This window comes from Canis lupus, chromosome 32 (assembly GCF_048164855.1).
Source record: "Canis lupus baileyi chromosome 32, mCanLup2.hap1, whole genome shotgun sequence".
NCBI classification, from domain to species: domain Eukaryota; kingdom Metazoa; phylum Chordata; class Mammalia; order Carnivora; family Canidae; genus Canis; species Canis lupus.
This window is the reverse complement of record NC_132869.1, coordinates 34,962,887-34,988,567: the sequence shown is the minus strand read 5'-3', so window position 1 is coordinate 34,988,567 and position 25,681 is coordinate 34,962,887. Positions and strand designations below refer to the sequence as shown.

The following is a 25,681-nucleotide window of genomic DNA, read 5'->3' as shown; positions in this document are numbered from 1 at the left end:
TACTATGGTCTTCTGGAACAAAGGATAATTCTAATCCTAAATTCTCAATAGCTGCACTCAATGGAGATTGCAGTTCACTTCTACTCTGAATACAATTTCACTTTGAAGGCAAAAGAATGTCAATAGTCTCCTACCAAAAAAAAAAAAAAAAAAAAAAAAAAAAAAAAAAAAAAAAAGCTCTTTGGAACCGCTTTAGTTTTTATTTTTGGCTTCTAACTACATCATGGCTAAGCACAGTCCCTCACAGTACTAAAAAGACTTCTGAATAATTATTTTTTCCTTGTTAAAATAAAAAATGATGTAGATAATTAATTATTCAAGAGTTTCACATTTAATAATATTAACACTAACACCAAATGTATTTGGTGACAATTTTAAATGGTGTAGTTTAAAGTAATTGAAATTAAATAACATGTAGTCAGGTTTTAAGTGCAATTTAGCCATGTGTCATTATTCTAACTATTTTTAAAACTTAAAGTCAAACATTTTAAATTTATCATAGTCTAGCATCTATCGTAGGGAATTCTTTAAAAATTATTAGCTTGAAATATTGAGAAAAATAACCTTGCACACTAACATTTTTATTTTTTTAAATAAAAAAGTCTTTTATAAAAAATATAGTCTTATTTTCATGTTTTAATTTCAGTAATTTGGCTTTGAAAAGAAAATTCTATACAATATGAAATAAAATCCAATTCAAACAGAACACAAGAGAAATCTCTATGGGCCTCAAAATTAAATACATTTTCCTTGTTTTATTTTTTTTTTCTAGAAGAGTAATTCACTTTGGTATCCTTTAAATAATATGTAAAAAGCTGGCCATGACAGGTAGTGCATTTAGTCCATTCACTCACTGATGGAGGGGGAAGAAAAGCCCGGAATAGATCATGGGGAGAACAGTAACATTTGTCAAAGGGAACTCTCTCTTCTGACTGTTCTCTAGATTTATTCGTCATTTCACTTCCACAAGAATAATGTGGTTCTCTCTGTGTGCCCCTCCCTTTCCATCACTTGTGTTTTGATTCATATATTGTTGTAGTGGGATGCTCAAAGCAGATGCAACTCACTGCCCAGCCCACTGCTATGTATGTCAGCAGGGAAGGAGTTAGTTAAGGGAATTTGCACCCAAATTTTCCTCGTCAGTTATGCTTTCATTAGTATGTCAGCCAAAACTGAGATTTGACATTAAGAGAAGCCAGGGAGATCTAGGCCTCTGGATGGAAAGTGAGGCAGCTTTAAGAATGGTGGATTTAATTGATATATTAAAACCATTAAAATTACTTTAATTATTAAGTTTGGAACAGACTAAGAGGTTGTACAATTCATCCTTCTACCAGTATATGTGGAAAAACATACACATCCACTCATATGCTAAGGTTTCTTTCCTATTATTTAGTTTCTGCTGGGAGGTTTTTTTGGCTGAGATGTATTATTTTCTCAACATCTCATAGGGACCAGCAGTTACATAAATTTCCTTGAACTGTCTTCAAAAACATATGACTGCTGACAGAATGCTTTTATACATTAGCTTCCAGGTGACAGCCATTCACTACTAGAATTTTCTCTCATAATAAAATACAGCCAGCTTAATAACAACACTCGTTAGAAGCATATGATCAAGACCCATTTAAACCAAAAGATAAGATTTGTAATGTTATTTGAACATAGTAAAAAAAATTACTTCCTAATTATCATAATCAATTTGAAGATGTGACTGAAGGCTTTTAGGGCCCAAAGAAGGGCGTTTAAAATAACCTAATCAAAAAAAATAAAAATAAAAAAAATAAAAAATAAAAATAAAATAAAATAAAATAAAATAACCTAATCATACAGGCTTCCAGTTATGGAATGAATAAGTCACAGGGATGAAAGCACAGCATAGAGAATGTAATGAATGGGATTGTCATAGTGCTGTATGGTGACAGAAAGTAGTGACATTTGTGGTGAGCACAGCATAATGTATAGAGTTGTCGAGTCACTGTTTATATGTCTGCAACTAATGGAATATTGTGTGTTAACTCAAATTTTAAAAAAATTTAAAAATATATTAGAAGTAATGTTAAAGTAACTTGATTAAGCCCATTCACTTTGTATATGAGGACTAAGGCCCAAGAAAGTGAAAATGATCTAAGGTCTCACGGCTGACAAGTGACTCAGCTGAGTCTAGAAGAAAGTGCTTTTGACCTCCCAGATGAGCCTTTTGCATCATCACTTAACTGCTCACAAACAATGTGGGTTTCTGTCACCATCAAACTCACCTGTGCCCATTTCTTTCTCCAGTCCTCATAGCCGTATCTGCTCCTCTCCTTTAGGAACCAGTCGTAGCACTCCAGGTGGGAAGGAATGTCACAAAATGCAGTCCCGTTTCCTCCAAACTCATAGTCCATTTTAAAGAGCCAGCGTTGGATTTCCAGGTGATCTATGACCAGCTGACCCAGCTGCTCTAGCATCTGTGGAACCCAAGACACAGCAACATTTGATATGGCTCATTTCCTAGATTCCATGAACTTAGTTGTACTTCTCAGGTGTATTTACATGGTCTGTTCATTTAATATTCTAATTATTAAGACAGATTAAGTTTTAAGTGACATATATAGGATGTGAAGAAACCACTAACCACTGGGACTAAAGGTATGTTTAAAGGAAAGTCTTATTTATGAGAAATTCTGAAATTATCATTTTGCTAGTTTTTGAAGACAAAAGAATCTCTGAATATCTGTAACTGAATCTTGGTTTTGTTTTGTTTCTTTTTTTAGAGCATTATGTGTTTACTTATTGATTCATCAAATTATTTTTTTTTATAGTTTCAAGACCATAAAGAGTTATAGTCTTGAAAACTTTAACTATTTGGAACTTTGCTGAGTTTCTAAATGTCATAACCTATAAAGGTTTAATTGTTTCCTCATTAACGTACATGAAATGCATTTGTTTGACTGGTCAATTGGCCAAGTATGTCATACGTATTATGGGAACAAGACCCATAAAGGAGATAAAACATTCATGAAAATAATTATGTTTTATTTGAAACAGTATTCCCTCAAGAATGGGGCTCAATCCCATGGAAATGGAATGGATAGAAGTTGAAGTTTTATCATAATGATAGCAACATCTAACATTACTGAACTCTTGATAGGAGCCAGGGCTTTGGCTAGGCTCTTTACATGACTTTTCTCTTGTAATACTAAAAAATGAAGCAGATGTCATTATTAGTTCCATTTTATATATGAATAACTGAGACTCAGCTGATTTACTTTTATTATTTTTAAAAGATTTTATTTATTTATTTGAGAGAGAGAAAGCACAAGCCTGGGGCGAGGGGTGCGGTTGGTGTGGGAGATGGAGAGGGAGACGGAGAGGGAAAAGCAGACTCCCCACTGAGCCAGGAGCTCAAGCAAGGGGCTTAATCCCAGGATCCCTGGATCCTGATTGAGCCAGATGGAGGGTGATGCTTAACTGGTTGAGCCACCCAGGCCCCTCAAGACTCAACTAATTTAAATAATTTGCCCACGATCACAGTGTTAAGTGGAAGAGCAGAGACTCCACTCAGGGACACACTGACCCCAGCTTGTTCCCTCTCCTCCATGTGGCCTACCTCAGCCTGCAGAGAGGTGGAAGAGGAGAGTGAGGTAGAGAAAGAAGTCAAAAGAGAAACAAGAGAAGCAATTTTCCTTGTAGTCAATAAGCCACTTGGGATAAATTTGAATCATACAAAAGTCTATAGCCCAGATTACTTGATTATAAGTAATATTCTACTAGTAGAACCTTGGAGAAAACCCATTAAATCACAAAATGATTTTTTTGTCTGGTCTTCATGTCAGACGTTCTGGTCTGTATTACCCAGAAAGAAACAAAACAGTATTAAGCATTCTCTCTCCTGAGCTCTCTTGACTATGGTCTTCTGTATTTAGGGAGGTAGGTCTCCATGACACTCTTATTCTCTTCTCTTTTGATGAGTGTTTGCTCACCAAATGGATTTTTGATTTTTGGTTTTTTAACCAAAGAGTGTGAAAGCACTCAAGATTATAGTTATGCTGAAGTCTGAAGCTAGAAGATTAAAATTGTTTTGATTAAAGACACAATCTGTTCTCCTATATTGTGTCTTTTCAGCAAATCTTCCTGGGGATGTTACACCACACAGCAGTATGGAAGTGATATCAAAATGGGCATACTTGGGATCCCCGGAAGCCCCATGCAACCATGGGGTATTCAATTAGGGTGGAAATGGAATTATCTTAGCTCCCTAATTATCAAGTAGTGTCTGTAGATAATTTGGTGTTTAAATGACAAGTACTCTTGTCTGCATACCATATGGCTATGAGCATAGCCTAGGAAGGTTTTGTAACGTGCCTTCCAAAGTTGCATCCCTTCTTCCTCTAATGTGTTGAGAAGATAGATTCTATATTTAATCATACTTTGCTGTATCACTATTGTACTTTGCAGAAGTAGAAATGGTCTCTGGCTGTTCATATCTGATGAAATTCTTCTGCTAGTCTAAGGAAAGGTGTTCCAGCCTTTATAGTGTTCTAGCCTTCATAGCCTTTTTCATTGTATGTTCAGATATATTGTATATTTGGAGGTTTCAACTACTAACAGAATTATTATCTGTTTCTTCCAAATCCTATTATTTGTTGCTTCTGAGAATCCTATAAATGAGTGTCTGTTGATGGATCCCCTACAGTAATGAAGAGGATCAATAGTATTGTAAAGACTGCACCACTGGAAAGAATTATGTGCTATCTTTAAGTGAAAATTGAACAGTGCTTTTAAAATAGCATTGCCAGTTTTGATTATTTAACCGAAGCTGTCAATATTTTATACGGAGCACATGTCAGAAAGAGAGCTTGCATGGTTACTTTATGGATCAAAACAGGAAATGCTCACTGGGCTCATACTAGATTTAAAAAATAAACAAATAAATTACTTAATCATAAACCAAATGACTTTATGCTATTTCCAAACATTTATCAATTTTCTATTTGAGTCTATCTGTTCAAAAGAGGTAATATATTCTTTAATTGCCTTTCATTTTATACTGGTGTGGAGCAAAGTAGAAAAACGCCAGCTGCTAAAATCCAGCTGATAGTTGGGAATATTTATTCACCTAAATTAAAATAATCACAGCTTTCTTTCACTGGCTTTAAGTTTATGGTGCACATCGGTAAAAAGTCAGTGTTATTGATTCATCACCATCTGCAAATTCAAAATGCTGACACACTCAGATAGATTAGATAGGGCAGTCACTATCTGGAGAATTCTCAGTGGAGTACTTTAATTCTTGATGACCTCAGACATATGTTTTCAAACAAGTGGAGTGGAAGTCAGTGATAACTTGGTTTATTGTGATGTGATTTGCACATGCCATAGGTTAAATGACATCCTTCAAATCCAAGTTGTCTAGGAGGTTTTTTTTTTTTTCCGTGTCTAGGAGGTTTTTAGGAGGAAGTTTTTTTTTTTTTTTTTTTTTTTTGGAGGGGAAGCTTGTTTTAATATTTTTATATTAAAAATATAAAATTACAATATTCTATTGTTTTTTAACATTTTATTTAAATTCAATTTGCCAACATGTAGCATAGTACCCAGTGCTCATCTCATCAAGTGCCCTCCTTAGTGCCTGTCACCCAGTTACCCCATCCCCCCCCACCCTAGGAGGAGGTTTTTAATCCTGTTCCTGAGTACCAGCATGAGAAGGAAGTTTTACTGCATTCCACAATGAACACATACAGTTCTAAAATATTTCCTAGCAAAGATGGCCCGAGTTCTCATCAGTCAAGATGAAAGCAAGACTTAACATAAATTTTGCATATACACTTTAAAGTTTTGAAGACTATTTTCTGTAATTTACACATGTAAAGTTATAGTTTTAAAGTGCATTTCACTTATCTCAAGTCTCAGCTGAGTATTCATTCTACTGGGAAGCAGAGTCAAACGATGCATTTTGTTACCTTCAAATTCCAGTGGAGACTAATGATAGTGAACAGTGGGGCGCACCAGTTCAGGAATAGCCTCTCTCTCTTATTAAAATTGCCTGTGCTTTTTCCAGACTCTGCAACTTCCTTCCTGAGTCCATGTATTGCCCAAGAACAGTCTAGCAAGACTGAAACATTTTAGGGCAATTAAATAAATTAACAATACCTTCTCTAATCTTTAGAGAAGTATGATTTTGAAAGGCTTGATTTTGGGGACTCAGCAGCTATGACGTACAGAACATCATGATAAAGCGACTGAGGGAAGAAGGAGGATCCCTAAGTATGGTCCCTCACAAACTGCTTCATTGTGCACAGTTCTTTAGATTCCTGAGAACTGTGTTGTGCCTGGGGTAGTCGTGATTGGCCAGGAGTAATGGTCAAGAGATGTCTACTGAAACAGAGGTTAGGAAATGTTAATAGCCATTTGTCTTTTTATTTTCTTTCTTGTGAAAAAAGGTAGTGGTTACATAGGAGAACATCTGCCAGAGCTGACTCAAAGATCATTTCCTGGGGATGTTACACCACACAGCAGTATGGAAGTGATATCAAAATGGGCATACTTGGGATCCCATTGTTCTCTAAATGTTTAGGATCCTAAAGGTCTGCTGGAGGAATGCATAGCCAGAGATCTGGTTCAAAGCAAAGACATGGATGCAGATAGTTTTATTCCTGGACCCATTTCCTGTCCTCTTTCCAGGATTTTTCTCCTACTCCCTTTATGGCCCCTTCCTCAGGAGCCAAAGGGTTGTGTTACAGAGCCAAGGATGTCTACAGCCCTCTGCTGCAGGACCTCTGCAACCTGACTGGGCAGAAAGGCTCACTTACTGAGGTTTTCCAAACTTGCTCCTTTTCACCAAAACTGACTCTAACATTTCTTAAGGTCTTCCTAAATGACCGGCTAGCTAATATGATGATCAACTTAAACCATGCTAAGGCGATAAATACTGACAGCAGATTAGTATATCGAAAGGGCCTTCAATGGCTTAACCCAAATAAGTAAATACCTTAAGGAATCCCAACAATTTCTGCAAGGCCATTAGAAAGACACTTTGAAACGTGAAGGCCTAAAGCAGATCCCATCAAATAGCTTAGGCATTCCATATATTCTTCATTGGGTAGGGCTGGCTCTAAAATACCTGAAGCTCCCACAAGGTCAAGAAGGTGTGAAATATTTGAACAGAGCCTCATTCATCCACCCCGCATACCTGTTGGTGACGGTAGATGCCATATACTCCAGGAGGGACTGGCACATCGGCACTGTCAAAGACCCGTTTGCTTCCTGACTTGCTACTATAAAGATGAGCTATTTCAGGCTCTGGACCCAGGATGGGTATATTTAACATATCCGCCACAGCCAAATCATCTCTGTGGAGGAGCCCGCTGACGATGTAGGCCTGTTTTCCTTGGATGAGATTTTTTATTCTTTTGATTGCCTTGGGACTGTACATCAGGTAAGTGGCCAGACACATATGATGCTTCTGGGGGGAAACCATATCATTCTTGTTAAAAGGTGTTCTTTTTCTAGCCCATATGCCTAATTTATAATGTTGCACACAATAAATGCATTATTAATAGCAGGCTGGGTTATGACCTATCCTGTTGTTTAGCAGTTTAAATTGATAAAAGCTGTTGGGGTGAGGCTCTATAATCGCTCACATCTTTAGTGTGTTGGAAATAGGCTCACTGGGAATAGAACTAATTACTACACATCTGTATTTATTTGATCCACGTGGAATTATCCTTCTGTCAGAAGGAAAAGAGGCTGGCGGCCTTTGGATAATAGTGATTCATCTCTGCAACACTTCTGGCATGGTTTAACACTAAAGCGTCTGGAAAATCAATACAAAAAATGAAGAAAAAAAGCTTTACAGTGTGCTTCACTATACAGGACTCCTAATCCAGCAACTCTTTAAGTGACTCCATAGGCAAAGGGCACTTGATACTCTCTTTCCAAAGTTCCACCACCAAGTCCATTTTAGAAAAAATGTACTTTTATAATGATTATTTTGGTTTTTAGCCAATACTCTGGAGAAGATTCATGGATAGAAAAATATTTGAAAATTTCAACAAGGCTTAAATTTATTTTCCAATGAAAAACTCTTTTTATTTTTGACTATTTAGACCTTGTTCAGGAATACATGTGACCACTTATTCAGTTAAATACTTCTGGCATGTCTAAGAGGGGCAGAGTGCAGAGCCAGGTGGTCAACATATACCAAAACCAGTACAAGGTTGTCTCTACATTCAAGGAGTAAAGACACAAGTGAGTATAGTCAATGGATAACTAAATCAAGGCAGAGAAGGGCCATAAAGAGTAACAGAGGGCTCAGAGGCATAGAGGAAGGAGGCAGAGGCCATGTGCTGGTGGGGATAGCAGAGAAGTCCAATTACTCATTTTCCTTGGACCTCAGTTTCCCCCTCTGTAAAATGAATATAATAATAGTAGCCATCTCATGGGGATGCTGTGAGGATTCAATGAGATAATACATGTAAAGCACTTATAATGGTGCTTTGGACATAATAAGCACCTAATGAACGTTAGTTAGTATTTTATTATGAAAGAGGCTGGGGTTGAGGTGAATTTTGAAGGATAGGTAGGATTTTAATGGGTGAGAATGACCATGGGAAAGACATTAGCCATGGATGGAATTTGAGGACCCAAGGCTGAGCTTACTTTCTCTAGAGAGGAGGGCATCATGGCACAAGAGAAAGTGCTGGGGGCTTAGGAGTTCTGGCTTAGAATCCAGCTCTATCACTTATAAACTACCTGAACTTGGGCAAGTGACTTATACTCCCTCTGCCTAAGTTTCTCCATCTGTTTATTTAAAAGATATATTTATTTGAGAGAGAGAGAGAGAGAGAGAGAGAGAGAGCAGATTGAGGGAGGAGCAGAGGGAGAGAATCCCCAAGCAGACTCCCTGCTAAGTGGGGAGCTGGATGCAGGGCTCGATCCCATGACTCATTAGATCATAACCTGAGCCAAAACCAAGAGTCAGATGCTCAATTGACTGAGCCACCCAGGTGCCCAAGTTTCTCCATCTATTAAGTGGAAATAAAAATATCCATTTGCTGGGTTGCTCTAAGGATAAAATAAGATAATGAGTGTATAACACTTATTATAATGCATGGCATTGAGTTGATATTCAATAAATAGTAGTAATTATTATTACAGAGAAAAACTCTCTTTTTATAATAATCAAAATGCCATGCAGATTATATAATGCAAGGTGCCAGCATCCTAAGGATTTTGTAGATTCACACCTACTTCAGCAACTCTTGTCAAAATTATCTACTCAACATGGCATTAAAATGTGGAGAAATGCTAAGCATCTCTTTTCAGGAATGTTAGCAGCACTTGTTTGCAAACTGTTAGAAGGTGTAACTGATGAGTATGGGAGAAAGACAGTGAGGAGAGCCCTGGCTTTCAGTCTTGCCTGAATTTGTAACTTGCAAGGTAAGTTAGAAAACTTGACCTTTCTGAGCCTCAGCCCCCATATTCAAATGATGCATTAACTAGAAGTTTCTAGAGTCTTTACAGCTCTGAAGTAACTTTCCCTTTAAAACCAGAGCTCTTCTGGGTTTAGTTTAATGGGTACAGAGATTCTGCTTGAGATGTTGAAAAAGTTCTGCAAATGGATAATGTGATGGTTGCACAACAGTGGGAATGTACTTAAAGCCACTGAACTGCACACCTAACATGATTAAAATGGTAAATTTTATGTTATATGTATTCTTCCCCTAATTACAAAAAAAATGACAAAAAGCAGAGCCTCTCTGAGAAGAGCATTTATATGATTTAGGCTACAAGGCCTTTCTTCCAAAAGGGTCCTTCTATTTTAAGCTCTTAGATCTATGCAATATGCCTTTTCTACCATAATTTAAATCCATTTTCAACATATACTTCCGAGAGTGCAATTCTAGGAAACCCAGTGTTTCCTAGACAATGGCTGGTACCACCTCTTGAGGTTTTGTTTCCCATCTAGTTGATCACCATCTTTCCTCCTTGTTTATCTCACCCCTTTCCTTGCCCTGCAAATTATTCCAATGAGGAAATGTAAGAAAATTAAATGTTGGGGTGAACTGGGAATTTGAATCATAATTGTAACATATGTAACACAGTGGGCTTTACAGAGTACCTAGAAGAGTGTTTCAAGGTGGCTGTGTTCTCAATGTAAAGGTCACAAGGCCAAAGCCTTCTGACATTATTCTCTTGTTTGACCCATATAACACTGTACCAGTGAACTTTTGGAGGTGAGGAAATGGAGGCTTGAGTGATTTGCCCAAAGTCACACAGCTAGTAAAGAGCAAAGGCAAGATTGAAACCCGGGGATTAGTATAGTTTTATGCTACAGCTACCAAACTTCTCCCATTCTATAGACTGAGTAGTAAAGGTCTGGTGAGTTTATGAGGTGTGATGAGGGGGTGCCAGATGCAGTGATAGAACCGAATGTTAGAGTTCTGAGCCACTTCCAGCCAGGCTGGGTTTTTGGCTCCTCCAGGTTTGCTTATCTCTGTTGGCAAGTACTCAGCCGGATTCTGGTTTATGGTCATCTATGGGCCTGCCTTATTCTTCAGGCAAGATGGTACCACAGTTTTGTGTTTGATATGTTTTTAATGAAGATTTGAATATGAGTGAGTGATGGTACAGCGCACATTACTGACCGTTTAGAGAAATTCGGGATCATCGGATCCAGGCAGTAGATTAGCACAGATGACAAAAGTCTAAAATGTTCCTAGTTCCATAACATTATAGCTACATTTCATTTATCACCACTAATTTTTTTTTTGACCTGAGACAAAAAGTAGTTGTTTGGGATGTCTTTGTAAACATTAAAATGTTCAAAACTAGACATGATGACTTTATAAGAGCACTTTTCACCATTACAGATTCAGGCATCATATAGTAATTTGGAGAGATGTACAAACAGATTTTTGGCACGCTTTAAAAAAATTTCCTTAAAGCCATCCATTTGAATGAAAATCAGCACTGATACAATCTCTCAAACACATTAAAAGGAAATAAAGCAATAACTAAACATGAGCAGGAACTGATTTGAAAGTGAGAGTTTAATTTTTGTATTTTAAAAAGTTGATTGCCTATGAGTGATTAATTACTCAAATAATTTAAATTTAAACTATGAGAAGTATTAAACACTTAAAATATTCCCTACTTGTTTCTACTCACCAAGGTGCAAACCTAAACTATGAATGTGACTCAATGCATCTGTTAGCGCCAACTGCCTATCTCTTGCCGAGAAGCTGAAGAGTGGACTGCAGGGCACATGTCTCAGGGTAACAGGGTTGTAGAGCTGAAAAGGTCTTTGAAATGCCCTAACCCATCACCTGATTGTATATATGAAGATCAGAGGACCAGAAAGGTAAAGGAAGCTGCCCAAGCTACAAGGTCATCCAGGGGCAAAACAGTCATTCCAATACATGAGAGTGTTCTGGGGTTGGACAGATTTTGGGGTCATACTCTGACCCCATCAGTAACTTTGGACTAGAAAGTGAGACTTGCTTTCCTCAGCCATAAAAGAAGATTGATAATTTCTGGCTTGTTAGCATTTTTCTGAGGACCAAATGAGAACATGTGTGCTAAGCATTTGATAAATGTTACTCATGCACTCACTTTCCTTCTCCTAAACTAGTGCTCCTTTCCCATTCCATGCCTCTTTGATGTATATGGACTTTTCAGATGTGCGGAAACTCCTTAGCAGCAGCAACCAGGTATTAGCTTTGGTTTCTGACTAGATAAAATTAGGAATTTAACTACACACTAGTGACAGTTTTTTCTTCCCCACTTTCTAATGTCCACAGTGACCTTGCCACTGAGGCCAGGGAATAGCCAGGAAACACCAAGCAATCCTTGCACTGATGGAGGATATTAAGGGTTCCTAAGACCATAAGGAAGTGGTGACCATTTGTCCCCTGTCTTTTCTCTTGTTCACCCGGCACCTGCATCCTCTTCTATAGCCAAGCAGTACCTATGAGACAGAGCTAGGCAGAGAGCTTTGGGAGGAACACTGAGGTATCCAGTTATGAAAAAATAAAATTTTCATCTTGGTAGAAGAGAGTAAATCCTGATGACAATTCACTGAGTATACTAGCAAAGCAGAGATGTTTTAGCAAACCTCCTCAGCTCTGGCAGGCCTTTTTTGGTGGGTGGATGGGGGCGTGTGTGTGTATCAAATCATGGTGCATCTGATGGGTCAATCAGTAGTAACAACACATAGATAGTAAAGTATGCTATTGGTTTCTTTGCCAATAAAATGAGCGTTGATTTTGGTGCATCCCACTTGTGAGTGGAGAGAGCTATCTTTAGCAGCAAATTTAGACCCGTAATTATACAAAAAAAGAAAAAAAAGTCTCCTCAAATTGTATAGTCCATTAGGTATTAAAATGTTGGTTGTTTAAAATGGAAAGTTTATATTCTTGTTAAAACAGAGAAATTCATTTCAAGCCATCTCTTGTACTGCCTTAATCTATAACACTGCCCTTGTGACTCCGTGAATTTCCCTTGTGTGGGGATAGAGTTCCATTTAGAATTCATCCCATTCAGTGGCTCAGTGGTAAAGCATCTGCCTTTGGCTCAGGTAGTGATGCTGGGATCTTGGGATTGAGTCCTACATCAGGCTCCCCATAGGGAGTCTACTTCTCCTTTTGCCTATGTCTCTGCCTCTCTCTCTGTGTCTCACATGAATAAATAAGATCTAAAAAAAAAAAAAAAAGAATTCATCCCATTCATTAAAAATCAGTACAAGTTAAAAAAAAAGTCTGAGCCTCATTCAGTATGAACCCTGTGATATGGTAAATCAGGCCAAATTCCCTTGAGGAAAGAAGTTCAGGGAGTAACAAAGAATAGCAGTGTGGAAGTCGGAAAATGGGTCCTGGAAAAGGTTCTGTCCCTAACAAGCTTGGTGAGCAGGGTGGGCCCAGCCTTTCTCTGTCTTGGTGTTCTCCATACAAAATTAAGGAAAAGGAACTATAGATGTTATAAATTCACCTACTTGATGGTATCATCCAATCACTGCAATTAGGCTTCAGCTATACAAAACTGGGCAGGAGTAGCTCAACTAAATCTGAAAGTTAAACTGGGATATTTATTTCCTACAGTCCAACTAGTAGTCTAATCAGTAAAGCTGTTAAACTTGCAATAATATTTCACTGATGTGTACCAGAGCGTTGCAAGTTATAAAATTTCCAATTTAATTTTACTGCATCCCTGAAGCCGTAGTAATTAGAAGACAAACTCACAGGGAAGATGTTTATAGCTTCAGGGGTGATAATTTTGAACCTGTCCTGCAGGTCACTTCTGTCCTCAAGGTTCCCCGATTTGACAGCTGCCTGTAGACTCAGGATTTTATTATAATATAGCAGTAACTCGTCGTTCATCTGATGGGAGCAGATGTAGATGACACTCACATTGGCATCTAAAAACAACAGGCGCAATGTTAATTACTGGTATAAAGGTAAATGACATTCTGAACTCTGGCATCGGATTGATGTTGCACAGTTTAAAATAAAGAGCATATCCAAAAGCCACATTGAAGTTAATTTAGATTGGTTTTGTAAAGATCTTTGCAATTTAACGGGCTTTTTGCATTTTAGCATTTCTCTAAAGAAAAGATAAATAACATCACTACCAAAAAAATAGACACAATGATTCCTTCAGAAGGAGGGCTGTGAGGTACTATGGAAGTGTGCTTTCAAATAATACATAGGGATTTAGCCCCAGAACTACCATTAACATCAATGGGAATTGCATACTGCTTTAAAAATTTATCCCATTAACTTCAGTAAATTATAAAACAGAGCTATTAACTTTAGAAAGCTGATGAAGTTGCAATTTCTTATTCTGCCTGGACTTGGCAGGGCCAATTCAGGGAACATCCTGTCCAAATAAATGGTCTGATTATGACCATAGCAATGATTATTTCAGGAAACCAACCTTTTCCCTGCTTCATTCCCAAAGAGGAGTTTATTACTTAAATAGGACATCTAGTGATTTTTGGTTTAAAGGAAACGCTGTCTTAAATTAACTGATTTTCTTCTTAAGATGTGCTTCTTATTATGTACATAGAAAAATCCTAATTAAATATCCCACCCAAATGGGATAGTGAGATGAGATTACCCACGCCTGGCTGCAGGGTTTTAATATTTTAAGGAGTTGGGACAGGAAATCAGCAGCCAATGGAGTAATTCATTCATTCATAAAATAACCGGCTGATCAGTAGGGGCAAAGCACTTGGCTAGACATGGAGGGAAATAAGGAATCAAAGCAGCTGAGATGCTGCCCATAAGGAGCGACCATTTCACATGCACAACTAGCCACTAAACAAACATGGTGGAGACTAGGGGACACAATGAAGCACGCAGAACAGGTGGTTAGGGATGTTCAGGGGAGGGAGGGCTATAAAATGTTTCCTTGGTCAGGTAGGGCTGAGAGGGGATTTTAAGACTCCTTTGTTCAGTTTGACAAGAGTATACAGAACACAGACTGATTAAATTCCAGCTCAGCTGCCTCGGAATGCTGGGCACAGTATTTAACCTTTCTAAGCATTAGTTCTTCATCTTTAAAATGGAGAAAAAAATCACTGGGGACATAAGAGTTTTGAAGAGTATTAAATGAAAGAATATCTGTAAACACCTAGAGCAGTATCTGGCACATAGTAGGTACTCCATAAACAGTACAGATACACAAGTCTGCCACATGGCCAGCTCTGACTAGGTGAGCCAACAGTGATTCCACACCCTTCCCTCCACATTTGTGCTCCTTTTTCCAGCGCCTCCAAGATTTAACATGATAGAATATACTGTCATTTCTTCCTATTGTTTCAAATCTATTAATCTTGTCTCTCCAAACTCTTTAAAGGCAAGGTGTATGCTCTTTCCTATATTCCTCCAAAAGCTGGTACAGTATGGAGTATGCAGGAGCCACTCAATAAATACCTGTGGGTTGACCAAAGGGATTTGGTAGGATGGAGAGATTTGGGAAGTAGAAAATCTTATACAATCAGTGAGATCAATAGCTTGTGGGAGAAATCCTCCTCCCACCAGAGAAGCAGTGTCCTCTGAACTGGCCCAGTGCTGAACCAAGAGTAGGCATTTGACAAATGTAAATATCTGGCCCCTATTTAATTTTGAAACCAAATTGCCACATAAACCTCAAAATAAATTAACTGAGGAGACAGAAATATTCAGTTGCTGAATGACCAAATTACTTATCCCAAACCTGTGTTTTCAAGAGGAGATTGGTGTCTTCAAAACTAATGGAACTTCACAGCCCTCCTTCTGAAAGAATCATTGTGTCTATTTTTTTAGTGGTAGTGTTATTTATCTTTTCTTTAGAGAAATGTTAAAGTGCAAAAAAGCCAGTTCAATTGCAAATATCTGTACAAAACCAATCTAAATTAACTTCAATGTGGCTTTTGGATATGTTCTTTATTTGGTTTTAAAAACCAAAGTAGGATTTTTTTTTTTTTTACTATAAAGAGACATAAGAAACAAACAACAAAAATAAAGATTCCACGCTGGAGAAAACAAAATTTTTCTTGCGAAGCAATTTCTTGGTTACAAAAAATGACAGCAAATCAAATTGCTAATTTCATCCTCCTTGTGCATTTCTGGGAAAAGAATACAAATCACTTGCACGAATATCCAATAGTTGTGAATCTGCAAATGTTCAAAATTAATTGACAGGTAATTTTGGAAAGAAATTAATATGAACATAAAGATTGCTTTGATCACTAGTCAATAGTTAATAATGGTCACTTTCTTGCTTAACTCCCCCAGGAACTGGCCATTGGGGGGTCTCCACCTGGCACCCTGACATCACTGCCAATATCCAAAGGATGGTCTTACCCACCTGATCAGATTCTCTTTGTTTCCCCCAAATAAGCAAAAAGTCAACTCACTTTACTAGGAATTAATGGAATATAAAAAAAGATAATCATTTATTCTTACATAAAATTACTAATTTTCCTAGTTTCTTCATATTTTTTTTAAATTCACAAGCAAGCACTTTTTCTACCTTCTAACTACTGTTTCTAAACTTCCATTACTCTTCTTGAAGAGGCTTTAGGCTCGGATTGCTATATGATGAAGACAGTGTACCAAAAAAAGGTATTTGCTTCATAGTCTGTCAGAAACGTTCATATTAGCAAAATTTTCCATTGCAGGTAGACATAGACTGAATTATTTAAAATAGAAGCCTCATACTTTCAAGTGTTTTCTAATAATGAGACTCTTTTGTAAGGAAATTCTTTGGCGATGGTTTGTGCTATATATAGAAGGGTATATAAAAAGCTAAAGAAAAAAATTAATTCAAATAAATTAGAGCAAAGTCTGCCCTCTGCTGCACTTCAGTGGTTTCCACCCAGTCAGGTTTTTAGTTGAAATAGCTCAGCACTAACAAATCAATCTCAAGTCATTAAAACAAATTTTTTTTTGTAATGCTGAAAAACAATAATAGTGCCTACATAATAGATTAAAGCAATTACACTATTATTATTTTAGGACACTGTAAATTTCTAGTACTGATGTATTTCTGTTACCAAATGGCATTTATAAAATAATAATGATGCTGAAATATATATGAATCATGTAAAGTATGTCATTCCGGGGAGCCAGCTGAGTTGGTCATTGATAATTTAAAATTTTTCCTTGTTTTGCTTAAATAAAGGCCAAAGCAATTATATTTTAGCAGAACAAAAGAAGTTCTTATTTGGTAACTAATAAAAACCTACTCTTTGTTTACCCTGAATTTTTGGCTAGTACCTTCTAAACTGATCCAGTGCTAGTGCTTAGCCTTTGTGACCTTGCGTTAAGCCTAACCTGAACCTTAGCCTTGAAAGCACCAACTGGAGCTGGTGCATTATTGTGTTCTCTCCTGGCCCAGGTTGGTGTCTGATTTAGAACTGACCAAGACAGTATCAGAGCCTGACCTTTGCAAGGATGTATCTAGTGCTAGAGGTCTATATTTCTAAGAACTCCCTCCAGGAGGCAACTCCTGATTTCTAATAACTACATAATATATATTTAAATAAAAGCTTCTTTAAAAAATCTATCTTCACATCCCTTTTAGTCTTATAATGAAAACAATGCTTTTCATTTCTGATACCGCTTTCCACTTATTACCCAGAAAACATAATAGATGATATAGACACAGATATAAAATGCTGGCTTCGGTCACTGCCAGATTCAGGAAATTAAGAGTATTTGGGGCTACAGGAGAGAATTCTTAGAATTTAAAAAAAGTCATCCAAATATATTAGTTTTTAAAAATGTCATTTTTTAATTCAAGGCAACTCCTGTATAAATCTGTTCTTTAAAAACAAAACATTTAATTGCCCTGCCAATAGATTAGAAATCCACGATTTTTCCTTGCGGGGGGCGAGAACAATAAGCAAAAGTTAAACATTTTTTATCAACATCCTCTGACAAACATTCTAAAGAGTCATTTGTGTGAAAGTATTTACTGTACCTAAGATGTCACACAGCCTCCCCAGCTGCATGTTCTGCCATATATTGAAGTCGTCAATATTTTGTCGCACAGGAAGAGAATATCCTAAACAGCAAACAAGGTGTCAAAACGCAGAAAGAGAAGGTCAGTATGGCAAAATGACACACTAAGATTTCCAGGTGTCACAGTCCACATTTCTTGGAAAGAATTTTCTCTGAAGCATCTTGCAGACACAATCTAACTCCTAAGAATGAGGTCCTTGCTTCTCGGGGGATTTAAGCATTATTCTGGAAGATTTGCTAAGCAGCATATTCTGCAAAAGAAGAGTTCATCTTTTTCAATACCAGCAAAACCACTGGGAATCAAGACTATAAAAACATAGGGGAAATTTCTGACATTGAATATGATGTTCAAAACAACATTGAAGAAAATTATGCTCGGGGTAAAAACAAAACAAAACAAAACCAAAGAACTGTGTTGGCTCTTTCAACTTATGCTTCTCATGTGGCATTTTGAAGATGTGTCCCCAAAATCATTCTAAACTGACACAGAGATTTCAGAGAAACCCCTTGCTGTCAGGAATATATATTTAAGTAGTACTGAATACTAAAGGAATACTCTTCTGTTCATGTAGTCAAAAGAAATTTTTAACCTTTAGAGGGCAATAAAGGTTAACGCAGTTACTTTGTAGGTACTAATAGAAGTCCTGCAGTTTGCCTTCATGTCCACTGGAAACAGAGCAGAAGGAAAACACACGTGGATTATTATTGTCCAAAACTCTTTTACAAAATAAACAATAGCAGCAGCTCTTCTTGCTGGTATTTCAGGGGTTAAAAAAATAAGTGGATCAAAACATGAACTTAAAAGGCACGCATACTCACAAGCAGATGTAATTGCTTATGAAATTCAGCAACTGTTGGTGCAACTTTTTTTTTTAAGTAAAATTGCTTTTCACATTTTGAAGAGATGCTTCAATGCCTCCTTGTGGTTAGTGAGCCCAAACACATGTTTCAAGTTAAACTGCTATAGATAAAGTGATTTTAAATATTACATCTTTGAGATGTGACACAGATTTCCTTTTCAGCATAAGGAAAACTATAGCAATTCAGGCAACAGGGCTTCAGATCAAATGCACTCTGATAATTGGCTCTTTGCTTTGATGTCAGTGTTTAAACACTAGACATCGTCTGGAAATTAAATGAGCTTACAATTCTTAAAGTCTCCCTTTTGCTTTATGCGGATGAACTTAAGAACTACAGAGGCAGAAGGACAAATAGCTTGTTCGAGTTATTTTTGAAAAATTATTAATTTCTGAAATACTTTGGGGAACCATTCCACATATGAAAGTTAATATAGACAGGTTTAAACGATGCCGTCTTGATGTGTGATTGCAGTACTGTAACTTAGGATTCTGCATATGTATAATTTTATCTATATTCAGATAAATGTTTAGGAAGATGTCTTGTGAATAACTTCTATATGCAACTATAAGGAGGCAGGAAAAAATGCCTAAAGAATAAAGTATGATTAAGAAAAATGCCGGAGAGCATTCCACGAATGCATTTCCTTTCAAAAGTAAAGATAAAAGGCAATATGAGATGTCTCATTAAGATGATGTCCAATTTAAAATATAAAAGATGTCTGATCACTTTGTTGCTGCATGTGAATAAGTCTGTGTTTCAATCAAATGCTGGAGGTCAGTTTTCCAACAAATTACTTGGTACCTCTGTTACCACTGATCAAGGATGCCTATGCAGAATTATGGCAGAAATGGCTACTCGGTTAACCCTACAAATACACCCATTTTAAAGAACTGAATGTTAGCAATCCCAGAACAATGTTATAGAGGATCACATGAAGTAACAGATATGAAGACATTTTTGTAAACTGTAAAGTGCAGTACAAACATAAGGTATTTTAATGCTATAGGGGTATATGTGCTTCCAAAGCTCATAACAGCAACAAATCCTGTGACAAGCAACAGACCATTCTACATGGACAAGATACAATGCAATGAACATTGCCGTCAATGGAGCAAAAGTTGGGAGTCAATTTTTTTAAAAGTCATATTTATTATGTTTTGTACACCCACAAAAGTATGTTTGACACCCAGGTGAAAAGATGCTCATCAATGCTAGCAGTGCATATATTAAATACAATAGTGACTCAACCACTAAGCTTTTGGCAAGGATGTTGTAGCCTTGGGGAACTCAGCAGACCTGCTTGTTGGCAATGAACCATCACACTTAAAAATATAATCTGCAGAGACACAGGTACTTCAAAGTTCAAATAGAAACACCCGGGGAGCTCTGAGACACCATCTACTTCAACACTGTCATGCTATAGATAAGGAAAATCAGGGTAAGTGCCTGTCTCTTGTCCAAGAACACATAAACCTACAAATTACTATATAGTTTGGATAGGACATATTTAGCTCTTGCCTAAATATGGTTGCTTATAAAAAGAGACTTTCCAACGGTGAGCAGAGAACTCCAGAAGGGACAAAAAGTCTTTGCCTGTTTTCTCACTTTTATTTCCAATTGTTGCAGCATGCAGAATAATGGCCCTTCAAAGATGTCCATGTCCTCATCCCTGCAACCTGTGAATACTTTTGGTCACATGGCCAAGGGGAAATAAAGTTGCAGGTGGAATTAAGGTTGCTAATCATCTGACCTTAAAATAATGGGATTATCCTGGATTATTTGGGTAGAAGCAGTGTAATGACAAGGGAGGCAGAGGAGGAGAGAGTTAGAGAAGGTGTGTCCATACAAGAAAGGCTCAGAGAGCTGCTTGTTGCTGGCTTTAAAGATGGAAAAAGGGAGCCAAGTGTTCTCACTCACGCCTTTGTGGGCAGCTTCTAGAAGCTGAAAGGGTAAAGAAACGATTCTCCCCTAGAGCCTCTAGAAAGGAGTGCAACCCTGCCTACACCTTGATTTTAGCCCTCTCAGACTTCTGAACTACAGAATCATTACTGTAAGGTAATACACTTGTATTGTTTAAGCCACTAAGCTTGTAGGGACTTTTTAAAGGGTCATAGAAAACAGATACGATGCCTACTTTCCATCTTCACCTTTCAACTTTTATAAAATGGGTTTTCTCGTCTGGAGAACTTGTGGGAATTCAAAGAATGGTGAGTGGGACCTGTAGCTTTATCTAGCTCCTCATCAGCCTGGGAGAAAAGAGCATACTTCTGTGTACAATTGACCCTATCCCAAATGTTCATGAGATAGTAGTTCCCTAACTCCACTCTCCTCTGTCAAAAGATAAGAACTGGGGGTCACTTCCCTTAGTAAACTGGGGAAGGGTAGAGAACCACACTCAAGAGTGTTGTCTCTGAAATCATTCTAACTATGCCTCCAAACACACTGCCATCTCTTCACTTTCTCGTTTTTGAGTTGACAACTCAAAGACATGACAGACTCTGTAGGAAATTGGGACTTTTAATCAAATCTTCATGGTCTTCAACATGTCTTTTAGCAAGTAGCTATGGAATCCACAGGTTAGCTATGGCATTGCTACACTAGATCCTTGAGACAGATCTCCCAGATAGCAGTTCCCAAAAACAATACACATCCTTTGAGATCAGAAACAAAGCACACTTAAACTTTCAAATTCCTGGGGATCCCTGGATGGCTCAGCAGTTCAGCGCCTGCCTTCAGCCTAGGGCGTGATCCTGGAGGCCTGGGATCGAGTCCCACGTTGGGCTCCCTGCATGGAGTCTGCTTCTCCCTCTGCCTGTGTCTCTGCCTCTCTCTCTCTCTTTCTCTGTCTCTCATTAATAAAACTTTTTAAAACTTCCAAATTCCTTTAGAGCCTGAATTAAAATGAAAACACATTGTATTCATTGATATTATATCCATCCAAAAAATCCAAATCAACATTCAGTCATTAGTTAGACCAGAGTTGGCTCTGTGACCCTGTAATATTAAACTGTGCCGTTGGCCTTGACCTATCTGATGTTGCACCAGAAGTACAGAAACAGCATTGAACTGGGTGTCAATAACACCAGCTCTTTGTGAAATGGATCAGAATTAGGATATGGTAAAAAAAAGAGTTTTGCATATACTAAAACAATACTCTTTGGCATCACCTTCATTGTCATAAAAAATATTAAAATGTTTGTTCAGCAGTTCTCAAACTTACACTTGTAACAACTATAGAGAACCCAAAAAGCATTGTTTCCATCGGTTGTATCTATAAATATTTACTATATTAAAAACTAAAACTGGGGATCCCTGGGTGGCTCAGCGGTTTAGTGCCTGCCTTTGGCCCAGGGTGTGTTGCTGGAGTCCCGGGATTGAGTCCCACATCAGGCTCCCTGCATGGAGCCTGCTTCTCCCTCTGCCTGTGTCTCTGCCTCTCCTCTCTCTCTCTCTCTCTCTCTCTGTCTATCGTGAATAAATAAATAAAATCTTAAAACAAAATTAAAAAAATAAAAACTAAAACTGAGAAACTTTAAAAAGTACTCAATTTACCTTAAAATAACAATAAATCCATTACCAATAAAACCTAAATAATATATTTTTATTAAAAAGCTGTTATTTTCCCAAACAAAAAAATTTAATGAAAAGAGTTGCATTGGTTGACAAGTTTGTAAATCTCATAATAGAATGTGGTTAGATTCTCATATCCATTTCTGTATTCAACCTGTTGAAATATGTTGTTTTGATTAAAGCATATGAAGAAAATCTGGCCCTACACAGGTAAGTATTTGGAAAAGGGAAGACTATTTTATAGCCTTTTCAGACAATTGTGCATATTCTTTGATTTATACCAAAAATAAACAGTGGATGGGAATTCTCATGTTAGTTATAATGTAGAATTTGCAATCTTATCAATAATTTTTTTTTTTACATTTTGTGAGAGGACAAGATTTAAAAAGGCAACTATCATCTGAGTATTATTTTGAAAATAGTTTTGACTTTCCAGACTCCCAGAAAGTGTCTTAGGACCTTCCACAGTCTCTAAGACCATGCTTTGAGAATCACTGGTCTTAGATGCATGCAATGCTGGGCCAGTCACTGATAAAGCCACTGATAAAAAGTTTAAATGAGATAAAGCCTTCTTTCTCTCTTCTAAGATTTATTTATTTGAGAGAGAGAGGAGAGCACTAGCAGAGGGAGAGAATCCCAAGCAAATTCCCCACTGAGTGTGGAGCCTGATGACGCAGAACTCCATCTCAGGAGCCTGAGATCACCATCTGAGCCAACACCAAGAGTCAGATGCTCACCACCCAGGCACCCCAAGACTTCACTCTTTAGAACAACACAGAATCCATTTGGTCAGTTTAGTTTGAGAATGTCTTCAACACTCAATACTTAAGCTCCTCCTGTGTTTTCTACATCCCTATCACAAAATTCCCTAATCCTCCTCAGCAGTCCCCCTCAAAAAATGCTTAGTTTTGTTTTCATCAAACTGGCACTGGGTATACTTCATACATACATATGTAACCCAGAAAGGCATCTCTCTTACTGTATCTTAATCTTTTATCTCAGTAGCTTGTGCTTTCACAGTTGCACAAGTAGTTAAAACCTGGGTAATAACATCTCTGTATGACTGTAATATGCTGCTGATGGGCAATCAGTTGTGACAAATGTCACATGTTCCCTGAAAGCTTTTACAATTAGAGTACCAAAGTTGCCTAATGTTAACTTTTTTTTATGAATTGGAGTAATTCAAGAGTACCTCTATAACGTCACTCTTGCTCAGCTGTATCCAGGATGCTTTCTTGAATGGAAGAGAAAGGGATGGAGTGATGGCTACTGCTGTTGTCACCCAGTGTAGGCCCCTAGGAGTGCGTGATGCGTGTGAATATCACAAAAGATGTGTTTCAAAACAAGGAAAAGGTTGAGAACTACTGCTCCAGTCCATCAGATTGAGTCATGGTCGATTACCATCTTAGGCCAGGGGGATCAGATAAATGGCAACTACTTGGTAACTAGAAGCCCAATGTTAACCACTTCTCTGCCTTAGGCACCTGTAAGGAATAGAAGTAGGGACAAAAGGAACTAGAAGTCAATCACACGCTAATGAGCAGACTGTTCCAGAATATGTACTCTAATGCAACAGCAGGAGCTTGTTTGCAAGAGGCACAAAACAATCCTGAGGAGGCATAGTCACTGAGCATGGCCTTGCTGGTGGGTCTCTGTGGTTTCCAAGAAGGAAAAGCCAATCCCAGCAGAGTCAGTTTCCTGGGTGCAAAGAGGCAATTAGCATCATCTGATGATAGGAGTTTGCGTGGGAGTGGGGATAGGGATGGGCGGGGGCGGGGGGGAGACAAACGCAGAGATTAGGGTAGAAGAGTGATAACCAGTAACCACTGATGAGCATCCTTGTTTCAGCAGAACACCAAAGGTAGCCTCTTTTGATGTGAAACAGAGGCAACAACATTTTGAGAAATGATGGAACACTATATCAAAGTAGGAATATTTTCACACGTGATGGGGATGGCCGTAAGGAAAGAGGCTGGGTCCCTCTCTCAAGTGATAAGGAAGAAAGAGTGTCCCTTTATAGGAAAGAAAGTTTTCCTATCTTTTTGGCCTCCATGACAGTACAAAGCAGCAGAAAAAAAATGTTTTGTTTTTTTTTTTCATGAGATTCACAACAGAATCCATAACCTTATGGAAGGGAGTTTCTTGGAGACCACTATAGTATTCGCTCCAAGAATAATTTCCTGAAGTAATGCACAGAGGAAAAAAAAATGAAACTGAACTATATAGATTCCTTTTAGCTATTAAACCAGTTGACAATGAAATAAAAGATTACAAAGAGAAAAGAGAAAACCCCACCTAATTAATTCCCTATTTTTATTTTAAAGAGGAAGAGAAGTGAGAGAGCACTTCACTGGGGGGTTTAATTGGTTGGCAGTGCCTCATAGACCTGCTCACGGCATCAGAGCCCCATACTTGGCACATCTCATTTAATGTCAATATATTTTAAAATGCCACTGAGTTTAAGTGTAGCACCAAATGATGCACTGTAATAAAGCAGCACAGGGGTTAAATTGAAAGTGGAGGAAATAACTTGGCCAAAGTAACTGGAAGCAGAATTATTTCATAGGTTTTATTTAGACCTCTGATTTTTCTAGGGGAATTAGGATACTTTGTTGCAGTTCTTATTTGACGGATAGATTTTGCTTAAAATAGACCCTAGTATTCTATTCCTGCTATGAACCATAGTAGATTATTTTGTTGTATTATTGTATTTCATTGTATTTCATTAATAAAAATGATAAAAATACCTAATATCCAATTAAGAGATTAGCCTATATACTCTGGAAAGGATGAGTGTTTTTTTTATCATGAAATTATAAGGCCGATCAGTTTCTTTGAACAATTAATCAACAGCATCCCACTCCTCCTGTTTGTTAAAAATAGCTAAAACTTTTTGTTATGTCTAGGAATACTAACCAATATATGTAACAGTCAATCAAGTTTTATAACTACTCCTTTCAAAGAGGTTACTCTGCAATGTGTAATTGTCTTAATGTTCATATTAACAAGCCATAGACTTGAAAATACATGGTAAATATTTTGTGGTCAAAGCATTACTGAAAACATTACTGTGGTCCTTTACATCATCATCATTTGGAGAATTTAATTATTCTTGTGTGCAGGAAACTGCATAAACAAATAACCAGATGCCTATCACTGCAATATATTGTACAGTTATCAGCTACTAATCTTTCATTTTTAGAATTCAAACAAGTTAGTGCAGCCCTAATTGGCTAGCAACATGGTATAATTATTTCTAGGGCTAATTCTACACCAAATTGATTGCAAATGTCCTATAGAAAAAGAGAACAAGGCTGTAATTTGTATTAAATGCCTACCTGAACTTTACATGCCTACCGACTGATTTTGATTAGTGAATCCCTCTCAACTCTAAAAATAAAATTACTACATTGAATAGATTTGGGGGGACATGTGTTTAGAGAAAAAACAGGCTTTGCTTTTATCTACTCTTGTTTTCATGAATTATGTAGGCAAGTCCCTGGTGCAGGATACAAAGTAGCCATGTTATGACTAGCTAAAATCTTCAAGAATTCACAGGTAAAGTGGTGCATGAAAAAAAAAAAAAAAACCATAATCATTTTTTATTTTTATTTTTTTTATTTTTTTTTAAAATTTTTATTTATTTATGATAGTCACACAGAGAGAAAGAGAGAGAGGCAGAGACACAGGCAGAGGGAGAAGCAGGCTCCACGCACCAGGAGCCCGATGTGGGATTCGATCCCGGGTCTCCAGGATCGCGC

At 37.5% G+C, this 25,681-nt stretch overlaps 1 protein-coding gene across 15 annotated transcripts in view; it reads right to left on the bottom strand.

Annotated features, from left to right (window-relative positions):
* The window catches only part of IQCH (IQ motif containing H), a 214,043-nt gene that overhangs the window by 86,135 nt on the left and 102,227 nt on the right, over window positions 1–25,681 (bottom strand). For 14 of the 15 annotated variants that reach the window (XM_072809304.1, XM_072809305.1, XM_072809306.1 and 11 more), the window contains 4 exons: window positions 17,449–17,532; window positions 13,221–13,396; window positions 7,172–7,444; window positions 2,259–2,450 (listed from right to left, as the gene is read on the bottom strand). In XM_072809304.1, coding sequence (XP_072665405.1) covers window positions 2,259–2,450; window positions 7,172–7,444; window positions 13,221–13,396; window positions 17,449–17,532 — 725 coding nt within the window. The remainder of the gene's footprint in view (window positions 1–2,258; window positions 2,451–7,171; window positions 7,445–13,220; window positions 13,397–17,448; window positions 17,533–25,681) is intronic. The other variant, XM_072809308.1, reaches the window with a different exon arrangement.